The sequence below is a fragment of the Macrobrachium rosenbergii genome, chromosome 48 (genome assembly GCF_040412425.1).
Source record: "Macrobrachium rosenbergii isolate ZJJX-2024 chromosome 48, ASM4041242v1, whole genome shotgun sequence".
Taxonomy (NCBI): domain Eukaryota; kingdom Metazoa; phylum Arthropoda; class Malacostraca; order Decapoda; family Palaemonidae; genus Macrobrachium; species Macrobrachium rosenbergii.
The window spans coordinates 27,951,847-27,963,261 of record NC_089788.1 but is presented as its reverse complement, the minus strand read 5'-3'; the positions used below and the strand labels follow the sequence as shown (position 1 = coordinate 27,963,261).

Here is an 11,415-nt window from a genome sequence, read left to right as displayed (position 1 = left end):
TTGGAGACCTAGCCACTGGAACCGGGATTCCGGAGTCAGGCGGGACTTCTCCCTGTTCAACTCAAAACCTAACGACTCCAGGAACTTGATCACTATGGTCGTAGCCTTCCGGCACTCCTGAACTGTCGGAGCCCAGATTATCCAATCGTCCAGGTAAGCCGCCAGGGAGATTCCCCGGGACCGTAGCTGCTGAACGACTGTTTCCGCCAGTTTCGTAAAAATTCTGGGGGCTACACTGAGTCCGAAAGGCATGACCCTGAAGGAGTAGGCTTGCTTCCCGAGTCTGAAACCCAGGAAGGAGAGAAGTTCCGCGCAACCAGGACGTGATAGTAAGCGTCTGAAAGATCGATAGAGGTGGTGACGGCTCCACGCGGAAGTAGAGTCCGTACTTGAGCCACCGTAAGCATGCGAAACTTGTCGCATTTTATATAAAGATTTAGACGTGACAGATCCAGAATCACTCTTTGCTGACCGGAATCTTTCTTTGGGACAGTGAACAATCTGCCCTGAAATTTGAGGTGCCTTACTTTCTTTATTGCTCGCTTGTTGAGCAGTTCCGTCACATAGTCCTGTAGGGCTCTGGAGGGGGGTTGGTAAAACCTGATCAGGGGAGGGGGATCCTTGATCCAGCTCCAACCTAGACCCTTGGACACAATGCTGTGTGCCCAAGGACTGAAGGACCACTGGTCTCTGAACCAGTAAAGGCGACCACCTACCTGACTGGTCTCAGTGGGAGGAAGCGGGTTTGCTTCCTCTACCACGTCCAGGTTTTCCCCTTGGGGCAGAGCCAGGTTTGCCTCTGTATGGGGCTCGACCTCTTCCCCCCCTTGCGCTCCTATTAAGGCCGTGAAAGAAACCACGGCCCTCATAGGTAGGGTTGTACGCCGGAGAGGAGACGTACGAGGGTGCAGCAAGGGATTGGGCTGGTTGGACCAGCACAAATTGTTGGGGTTGAGCCTTGGAGGTGGAGGGCTGGGCCACCGCCGAGACCGGGACAGCCTGGACGACCGTCTGGTGATGAGGTCTTTTATGACGCCTGAAACGTTTACCAGACTTGGTCTGGGAGCTGCCAGATTCCGGGGTTTTCCGCTTGTAGGCGGAGATACCCCAACGAGAGCGAAGGCTTTGATTGGCTCTGGTAGCTTCGCTCAGAACACTGGCTACTTCGTCATCTGGGAAGAGATTCGCCCCCCAGGACAGAACTCTTCATGAGCTTGTTAGGCTCATGACGAATGGTGGCATCAGCAAAAATGAACTTTCGGCACTCTAACTTCGCCACCATAAAATCATACAGGTCTGACTGAAACCCTGCTAACAGGGATTTAGCCAGAACCTGGAAGAAGGGCTCCTCTGCAAAGGAGACAGCAGTCGCTTCTGTCAAGCAGAGGGAGTTCAAAGACCGCCCAACCGAGACCGAGCCTCAAACTCCGCCTTTTAGCAAAGCTTCCGGGAGCTTGGGAAGCTGTTCACTAAATTGTGAAGACGCGCAGTGAGCGTCAATTTACCCACAGTAAAAGTGGATGGGCGTCTTTCCAAAACTCCTCACCCCTGGGAATACCAGGGATGTGGAGTCTGTCTCCCTCAACTGAGGCAAGGGATTGCCATCAAAGCAAGCCCGAGCCGTAGCCAGAGCGACTTTGTTAAGGCAGGGAGTGGGCAACTTATCACCCAATGAAAACATGGTGTACTTGCCCTTGAAAGGAGTCAGTTTGGTATTCTCTGCCTGCCACTCCGTGAAAAGTGTGTGCAAGAGAGTAGATTGCGCCTGGTCCCTCGGAAAGATCACTGTCTCCTAGGGACCTTGTCTGAGCGTGCCCAGGCTTCCTCCGTCAGCCTAACGAAGCCTGGGTAGGGGGCAGGAGATCGGGAGGGAAGAACTCCAACTCCTCCAGACGTTCAATGGTCAAGTGCCAAATGGCACGAAGAGCAAAACGCCACGGGTTCCCTACATCGAAGGGAGGGAGGTCAGCCGTATCTGGGATCTCATACTGTGGATCGGCCCCACCGAGCGAGCCATACCAGCCAGTAGAGTATCGTGGCTGTGAAGCTTTCCGTGATCTTGAAAGCTTGGCCTCAACCTCCGCCGAGAACCTCTTGAGCAACGATCCCAGCAAACGCCTCAGGGTCAAAGGCAGGCTGGCGAGGAGGGCTTGGTTTTGGTGCCCTCTTACTCGCTCCTTTGCCCGAGGTTCCTGGTTTGCTCCCGGAGGCCACAGGTTCAGAGACCTTTGAGCCTTCGACGGGGAAAGGAGGATGCTTTGCGGGAAGACGAGGACTTGAAGCCCTTCGCCTTCCACGAAATCTTCAGCTTCAACTTGGGGACAGCAAATGGAGCCCTGTCACCCAAGATGGAAGACTTACCAAACCCTGTAAAGGAAGAAGCAGAGGATGATGGGGAATCAAAAGGGCGCCCGCCCCGCCCTCACTTACCTCTCTACCTACCTGTTGGTCCTGCTCCGTATTCATTGGCTCCAGGTCCAAGTCTAAGGCGGTGACATCCTCCAAAACCTCCGCGTAAGGGGTCTTCTTGGGGTGGCTGGGTCGCGACCCGGATCTGCTGGATGATAGGGTGGCCAACTCCGCCGGAACAGCAGTAGCAACCCGGGCGCCGGGTAGAGCAGGTCTCTTAGGCTTCCCATCGAGGACGTAGGGTTTCCCCGACGGTCGTTCCTTCCAACCCAGCCACCCAGGCGCGGAGAGATTCAAGGGCCTCTTTCTTGAGGCTCGTCAGCCTGAAAGGGCAGGCAATCAGGACTAACATACTGTAAAATAAAAGACATGATTACAATATGACAACTATTAGACTGAAGAAACGTGAAAAACGAAAGGCAATAGCTTACCGACTCGTCCTGGATGCTACTGCATAAAGCGAAGCAAACCTCACAGCCATCAGGATGCCAAACGATGAGATCATCCAGCCGGACCGCACAACCAGCGTGGGTCCGGCACACCACATGCCCGTAGGGTTGATGGAGGGTGGCGGTGCATCCTGGCTCCTCACAACGCACAGTCTGTAAGTGTGAAAAGTACATGAACCTATCACTCTAAGAAACTTAAACTAAGGCGGGCCCAGGTATTTTCAACTGTACTACCAGAGGACTCGGCAGAAGAAAAACCCCGTCAGAGACGGGCCTACCAAACAATAAATTAAATAGAGCGTAAGCAAGCTGCCTCCGACCACCGGAATACTCGTGGAACAAGAGAGCCGAGTCAACAGGGCCCCACCACAAGGGATGCCGGCAATAAAAACGGCGGAACCCCAGGGCAGGATCACCGGACCCCAAAAATAACAAGAAAAACAAATAACAGCGGAGGATGAGCCGCTCCGCCAGTGGATAAATGCATATAGAATACAAGAGATAGTAACATAACTGGTAACAAGACAATGAATCATACATTCCAGAGTCCGGAGATACCCCACCGGAGATCCCAAACCTCCACCGCTAGAGAACAATAGGAGGGTGAGGCTACCAACATCATGAGATCCACAAGGGCAGGAGTAGCGCCAATCAACCCAACTAAGGTAATCTCAAACGCAAGTGAACGCGAAAGAGCTGAGAAAAAGTAACCCTGAAATGTTCGAAAACCTGCTCAATCCTAGGAGAGCAGGTTAACGAAACATTGAGCCAAGAAAATGCCACCGGGACTTGCCCTGGGAGGAGCGAATCCTCCACCAGGAAAGCCCCAAACTCGGGAAAACGCCAGCTGGCGTCACCCACACGAGAAGAGGACAAGAGCTGGCCTGGGGTGGGGTAGGGGAGGGAGGGGGTTGGTGGGGTAGGGATGGGGAGTAGGCTAGAGCAAGTGAAAACAGGAGACTGGGAAGACACTTCACCTGCTCGACTGCAGTCACGCAACCACACTACGTAAATAATACCAGCTTGGAAGGACATAGCCTACCCCTGAATAAGAGGAGGAAGGGATAGTGACCAAGGCCTCAACATACTCACACCCAGTCATAGCCTAGGTCAGCACCTGCACCAGGCATAGCCTAAATAACAGGAGGGGACAAGGGAAGGGAGGGGGAGGAAACAACAGGGAGAGAAATTTCCGTGCTGAAAACCAACCAGAGCCGAAAGAAAAAGGGGAGGGAATGCTATAAAAGCATAGAGGAGACACACCCACAGAAAAACTCTACCCTCCGTGGAGAAGGGGAGGACAATGGGGTCTCACTCTACCACCCAAACAACGGCCCGTGGAAGGAACAGCAACAGAAACTCCCTCAACCTGGGGATCCCTCCCCACACCTAACCTACTGAGGAGAGCGGGAGGCCAAGGAAGTAAAATACGAGCCTAACATAGACATAGACAGGCTAGGGAGCCCCACACAACAAAATTAACCAGATAAATCACCATCACTAAATATACATAAACCAGGAATAATTGTGCTCGTGCAAGGCGCGTAGCCTAACCGAGAGGAGCGACAGGATAAACAATAAAATGTAGCTGACGCTCCCCCGGTAACATGTAAATTCAAGGCAACAAAACACTGATAGCACCAGCACGACACACTATAATGATATATAAAGCTAAAACTGTCAAGGGAACACATCCCGGTGGAAGAACCTAAGCGGGAAATGATGGGAACCCTAATAAAGGAAACCTAACATGAGGATCAGTAAAATAATTTAAAGAAACACCCGATACAACCCAGCCTAGGAAACACCACCAGGATGAAACCCAGGGGATAATGATAAGCAATATAACAACAAGGAGAAATCCCAAACAGAACAAGCTGGTTGGGCTTAATCTCATGATCGACATGGCTGGCTAGGGGACGCCACGGTGCGCCATAACAACAATCACATATAATATGAAATTACGGACTGACCCAGCCAAACTTATCATAAAAACCCCACAATAAGATGGTACTTAACTTGGTGACAGAAAAGCTGCTTGAAGACATGCTGGCAAAAAGGCAAAAACAGCCAAAAACACAAGCACAAAATCCTGGGAGGAAAAAATCACGTGCTAGAAAATGGAATGAGTGTAAGTGGCGCTGGAGTCGCTGGCTTGGAGGGCGGGTGAGTGTAGGGGCTGGAACGGCTCACTACTCTTCCCGGGGGATTTTGACATGGGGATGTCTATCGAGTGTGGCTCTGTGGTTGTGATCCTTTCACTCACCCTTGGTTATACCGACGTCTCCATTATGGAAGACGCTCGATCTGGGGGTAGTAACTCCAGCATTCCTGAAAGCCCTTTTTTCTCTCTGGTATACTTAGCAATATTTTACCTAGAAATTCGTGTTAGTATGGAATTTCACCGGCTGACACGGGGCTGAACTCAGAAAATAAGTTTTTCAGCTACATGTTATAGTTGCCAGTTGGTGAATTTCAAACGAAATTCTCTGAAATTTGTAGCTTCACTTTTGGAACTTACTGTACTTGGCTGACAGCTCTACCGAGTGAGCCAGAGCCCACTCATGTGCCTGCATTGTCAACTGATGAAGCATAAGGGACACCAGGCCCCCTTGCTCATTGACATGCCACTACCGTTGTGTTGTCACTCGTCAAAACCATGGAGTGTCCCATCACTCGATCCTGAAGCTCTTGGAGAGCCAAGAAAGCCGCCTTGAGTTCCAGGATGTTGATGTGAAGGTGCCTGTTGTCTTGGTACCACACTCCCAAAGTCAGTAACTCCTCCTGGGGTGTGCCCAATCCCTTGGTCGAAGCATCCGAGAACAGAAGTATGTCCAGAATGGGAGTATGCAGGCATACTCCTATTAAGAGGTTCCTGTCATAGAGAGGAATGAGAAAGGACTGAGGGTCTCGAGACTGGGACCAGTACTCCTTCAGTCGCCACTGCAGGGACCGAAGGTGCAGATGCCCATGAGGGACCATCTTCTCCAACGACGACAGGTGACCAATGACGCCTTGCCATTGCTGAGCTGGCTGCTCCTGTTGAGACAGGAACAGCTGTGCTGCCTTCCTGATCCTGCTGATATGAGAGTCCGAGGGGAAGACTCTTGCTGCTACTGTATTTATTTGCATACCCAGGTACTTTATTCACTGCTTGGGGATGAGATCTGACTTCTCAAGATTTACTACAATCCCTAGATCGCGGCAAAACTCGAGGAGCCGATCCCTGTCCTGAAGCATTGGAGCGCGAAGACCCAGAGGTCTTGGCCACTGCCTGATGGACAAGGCAGTCGCTGTCTTCAGCCCGACGCTTGTCCACTGCAGCATCTACCAGCTCTCTAGGGAAGAGAGGTAGAACCCAGCAACGGTCTGTTCTGCAGGGTCATTGCCGATTTGGGACCTACAGACCTGGCGAAACGAAAAAGGACCGCATCATTTCTCTTTAGCTACAGGTTTGCCATCTTTTGGACTAAGTAAGAGATGGCTTTACCTCCAGACTGGCACAGCCTTCTGAAAGCAGAGTCCTCCCCAGGAATGATAGCACTTGAGGAGGCAGCCACTTTGGATACTGTGAAGGACCACAGATCCAGCCAGGAGACTGCCTGGAGAGCTGCTATGGCAGTGTCCTCCAGGGTCGCCGCTTCTTGATGTAAAAGGGAGATCCCTTTCGAAGCAAGATGCTGCAGCGAGAGACCCAAGCCTAGACGCACCAGGTACGGGTCAACCTGCTTGGTCAGCAATGCCCTCTTTGAGGGTGTATAACAGCACTTCTGTCGAGGCAGAGGAAGAGGAAGCAGCTTGTCTGAGCCCTTTGATCGAAGTGAATTCTCCTGCTCAGAAAGAAGATTATCCACTTGATCGAGGAACCCCAGAAGGATTCAAGGCATGAAGGACGATCTACAGACGAGGCTGTAGTTCCTTCCCCAAGATCGTTGTGCTGACAAATCAGCGCAATGACCTCTGCAAAAGTCCTCTGCATCTCGGGGGTGTCCACATCCTGGGAGAAAGGATCCTCCAGTCCTTCCAGGGTGCGGTCCTCCAGATCTACTCTCCCAGCAGGAGGGAGAACCTCGGCAGACCCCTTGGATCCTTCCTGCACTACGTTGGCATACAACCTAGTCGATCCAAGAACCGAGCCAGGAATGTACGCCCTTGTAGTCAAACTCTGGGGAGAGGACTCTCCAGAGTTCCTCCTATCCGATTTGCACCTCTCAGGGAAACCCCAGGAGGCTGAGGGGACAGGTGAGGAGGTTTGGGCACCCCCGCCAGGCCGGCTGGCGGAACCAGCAGAAGGAGCAGGGCGAAACTGGTCATCAACCCACAGTGATGACAGTAACCTGGGTCCAAGAGAGTGCCTTTTCCTTGGCGAAGTGCTGTCCCTAGGAGAATGTAGCGGTTCACGCAAGCTGAGCTGAGCCGAGCGCTCGACTTGACCGAGCCAGGCCAATCACGCGAATGGGACTGGGGACTGGGTGGAGTTGAAACGCAAGGCTGGCTGGTGAGAACTTGCACTGTCTTCTTGATGGGCCCCAATCTTCTTGAGGCCGGAACCTCACGAGAAGACTGTACAGGGGATCTCCTCTCTGTCTCTCCAGATGCTCGGACCCAAGAGACCAAAGCACCAGCCTGGGAACTTGGCTTGGCATCAGAAGAAGTGCCAGCAGGCAGAGCCGAGACACCTGCATGTCTTGGCTCTTTCCCTTGTCCTGTGCCCGAATCAGTATGGTGAGTGGACCCTCTGACACTGGTTCAGGATACCCAAGTCTCCTTAGTGACCTGGGTACTCGGAAAGGCTCGTGAACGAGTGTCCGACACAGTGCCAACCTTCGAAGAGGATTTCTTAGGACTGGCAATGGGTGTGCAAACTGAGGTCTGCATGCCCAAGGCTCCTGATACACTAGACCCAGGGGTGAGCGATTCAGTTCCCTGACCCGAAGGTTGGTAAGAGCCGATGAGAGATCCCACTGCTTCCCCTGTGGAGGGAGGCAGCCCCTTGAAAGTACCAGGATGGGATTTCTTAGTGGGGTTAGAGACCGCCTTCTCTTCTTCGACTGACGAGACTTGGAAGAAGAAGGGGTGGAGGTAGCAGATGACGATGACGATGAAGACAAAGACGACAACACCTTCCGAGACCTCTTCGTCGACTTCTTTGGCATCTTCTTCAGGATGGCAGTGAAGTCCCCCATCCAGGAGGGAGCAGCAGACATCACAGGAGCAGCCGGGGTGGCCAGGGAATGAGCGACCCAGGCAGCAGGAACATCGTCTACGGGAGCAGCAACAGGGGCAGCCAGGATAGCCCAGGAACCAGGGAAGCCAGGAGCAGCGACTGGGGCGACCAGGCATGCAGTGGCAGATGGAGCAGCCAGGAAAGCCCAGGAACCAGGGAAGCCTGGAGCAGCAACTGGGGCGACCGGGATAGCCGGGATAGGTAGAGAAGCCAGGACAGCCTGGGAGCCAGTGAAGCCAGGAGCAGTAGGGGCTGGAACCATCACATGGGGCACGTGGAGGTCACCATCATCGAGGGTCCGGCCTGGGACAGTGGAGTCATGGTGAAGCCTGGAGGCAGCGGCACTGCTTGCTGGGATGCTGGTATGGCGGTCACCTGGGTCCCCAGGTGAGACGAGATGATTACCGGCACCTTGGCGAAGGCTGTCATCGGCACAGTGCTGTTGGTAAGGGTAGTGATAGCGTGGGTTACCACCAGGCATGACAAGAGACCCTGCAGCGATGGCATGCCACATGGGTACAGGGAATGCCAGGCTGTATCTATGTCAGTTCCCTGCTCGGCATGGAGAGCAACTGCCATGCTGGAAGAAAAAGTCGGGTTAGCAGAGGGAGACTCCTCTTGCTCCACGGGTAAAGTTTTGCCCCTGGGGTGAGTAGAGACCCCCGAGAGGAGGCCGTCCTGATTGTCCACCTTCCCCCCACCCCACCTTCCTTCCACACCCAACGAACCAAGCAAAGAAAACGAAGGGGAGTCCTCTCCCAAAGGAGAGGCAGCCAGAAGGGGAAGTTTGCCAGGTGAGAGAAACGAAGACAAAGGGTTAGCCACCAAGGAGTCTTCAGGTCGTGTAACCCTCAGATGACACCTTGGAAGACTTCCTCCAGTACTGTTTCCTCCCTTCAAACTTCGCCCACTGCTCAGCCAACCAGGAGCAACACTCAGCAGAGGTACACACATGCCCCCTGCAAGAGGAGCAAAGGACTTGCGGATCAACATCAACATTTGAACGGAGGCTACTACACTTCTTCCTGCCCACCCCAGGACACACACGCTAGGGGAAGGAGTGCTTACGAGGCTTACTTTCGTAAGCTTACATACTCCAAACACACAAATATGCAGACACACAAGGAAAAAGAAAGATTCCACCAGGAAAAACAGCTCAACGACAGTTAGGGCAGAGAGGAAAGAACACACATCTGTACCGCACGATGGCCAAAAGTAAATTGGAATGTTTACATCAGGGCAGGTGGGACTCCTGCCTACCGGACGGCAGTTAATTACCTAACCACCTCGTTTGAAAGTTCAATGGCCATTTCCAGCTGCGCTGTAAGTAATTCCTAATGTAAAGGACCGATGGTTTGTATATCATGTAGGAACAAACATCTTATTTTTAAATGAAAGGATATTCCATAGTGAGACAAGAAGAATAAACCATTTTACATACTTATAGGATGAATTAAAACAACTAATGCAAGATGCTAGACTTTATTTTTTCAAGTCCCACAAGGTGTGATCTGTACACCATAACAAAACAGAAAACTAAGTTATGTGTGAGATACTGTGCTCGGTATATCAAGGAGTTGGTCTTTCAGTTCAACATAAAATGCACAAGGCCAAAGTTTCTGAATCATTAAAAGAACAAAAATGTTATATAAAAATATATATATATATATATATATATATATATATATATATATATATATATATATACAAACACACACACACATATATATATAATATATATATATATATACAGGTATATATAAAATATAAAGTGGACCCGCGTTCATTCGCAGCTTCAGTTATTCACAGATTTTTCTGTGGAACGTATTTTTCAATAAATCACGGAAAATTCGGTAATTCGCAGATTTTCGTAGAGCAATTACTGAATTTTCAGGGTATTTTCATTACTAAATACACTTTTTATGATAAAAAAATTATTTACTAATTCTCAAATATTAATATTAAGATTAAAAAGATTAAATAATGATAAGATTAAGTAATAAGATTAAATAATAATAACAATAATAATAATACTGTAACTTTACCAACAGCAATAAGGTTAAATAAGAACTCAGAGAGAGAGAGAGAGAGAGAGAGAGAGAGAGAGAGAGAGAGAGAGAGAGAGAGAGAGAGAGAGAGAGACTATGTGGAAAGAATCAGGTTTTTAAGCTTTGGCTGGTAATAAACCGGTTTTCTCCCCCTCCATATAGAGGAGGGACCTCGTTATAAACCCTCCCATAGTAGGGACCTCATTACAGTGAACCTCCAGATGGCTACAGGACAGTCCCTAAACCAGTTTTCTCATCTCCTTATAGCTATGCCAATCAGAAATGATATGTTTTGAAATATTAAAGTGATATTGAAATTATATTAAAATAAAGAAGATATTGAGATTATATTAAAATGATATTAAAGTGATCTTAAAATTATAAAATGATATCAAAGTCTTTTAGGATGATAGTTTAAGGTATATTTGGTATGTGAACTATTAAAATAGGCAGTTATAAGCATTGATTTTCGTTATTCGCGGGTGGTTGTAGTACCTAACCCCGACTGTGTGTGTGTCTATATAATACTGGGGGTATACTGTGTGTGTGTGTCTATATATATATATATATATAATATATATATATATATATATTATATATATATATATATATATATATATATATATATATATATATATATATATATATATATATATATATATATATATATATATATATATATATATATATATATATATATATTCAGTACCCAAAAGCAATTTTGAAAAGTTACATAAGACAATTTCACCAATTCAAAATGTAATATAGATGACAGTTTTGGAATCTGGCCTCTCCACATTTACCTGATAGCTAAATTGAAAATACCATGAAGAGCAAACACAGGATGTCATTTGGAATAACAATACATCTATAAATCCCCAGTAGTTCTTAAAATACTTAATAATAACACTAAAAATCCCAAACAAAAATAAAATGAGCCATTTCCTGTGTATAAAGTCCATCAAAATGCACAAAAAATCATTTGTGCATGATGCAAACAAATTAAAAATTAGTTGATAACATGAAAGACTTTCATAAACAATAACCCTTTTCCTGATTTGATCAATATTGCATACTACAAAATGACTAGCTTATTACTGAAAGTGGAAAACAATTACTACTCAATGTGCTTGAGGGCCAGATTTTAAATCAAAATTCAAAGCAATGGCTGCACAGATGATGTAGAAGCCTGTACACATTACTACTACCAAACAAAACTTACAAGTCAGAGAACTCAGAATAGATATTGTGTACTGTATACTGCCTTTTGTGAACTTGAAAA

General features: G+C 48.6%; 1 protein-coding gene across 1 annotated transcript; it reads right to left on the bottom strand.

The window, feature by feature from the left end:
• Positions 1–2,702: 2,702 nt before the first annotated feature.
• LOC136831010 (nematocyst expressed protein 3-like) lies at positions 2,703–8,599 on the bottom strand. The gene is made up of 2 exons (XM_067090953.1): positions 7,862–8,599; positions 2,703–2,762 (listed from the first exon to the last, which is right to left on the bottom strand). The coding sequence occupies exons 1-2, from the start codon at positions 8,597–8,599 to the stop codon at positions 2,703–2,705; spliced, it is 798 nt and encodes a 265-aa protein (XP_066947054.1).
• Between the last annotated feature and the right edge of the window lie 2,816 nt (positions 8,600–11,415).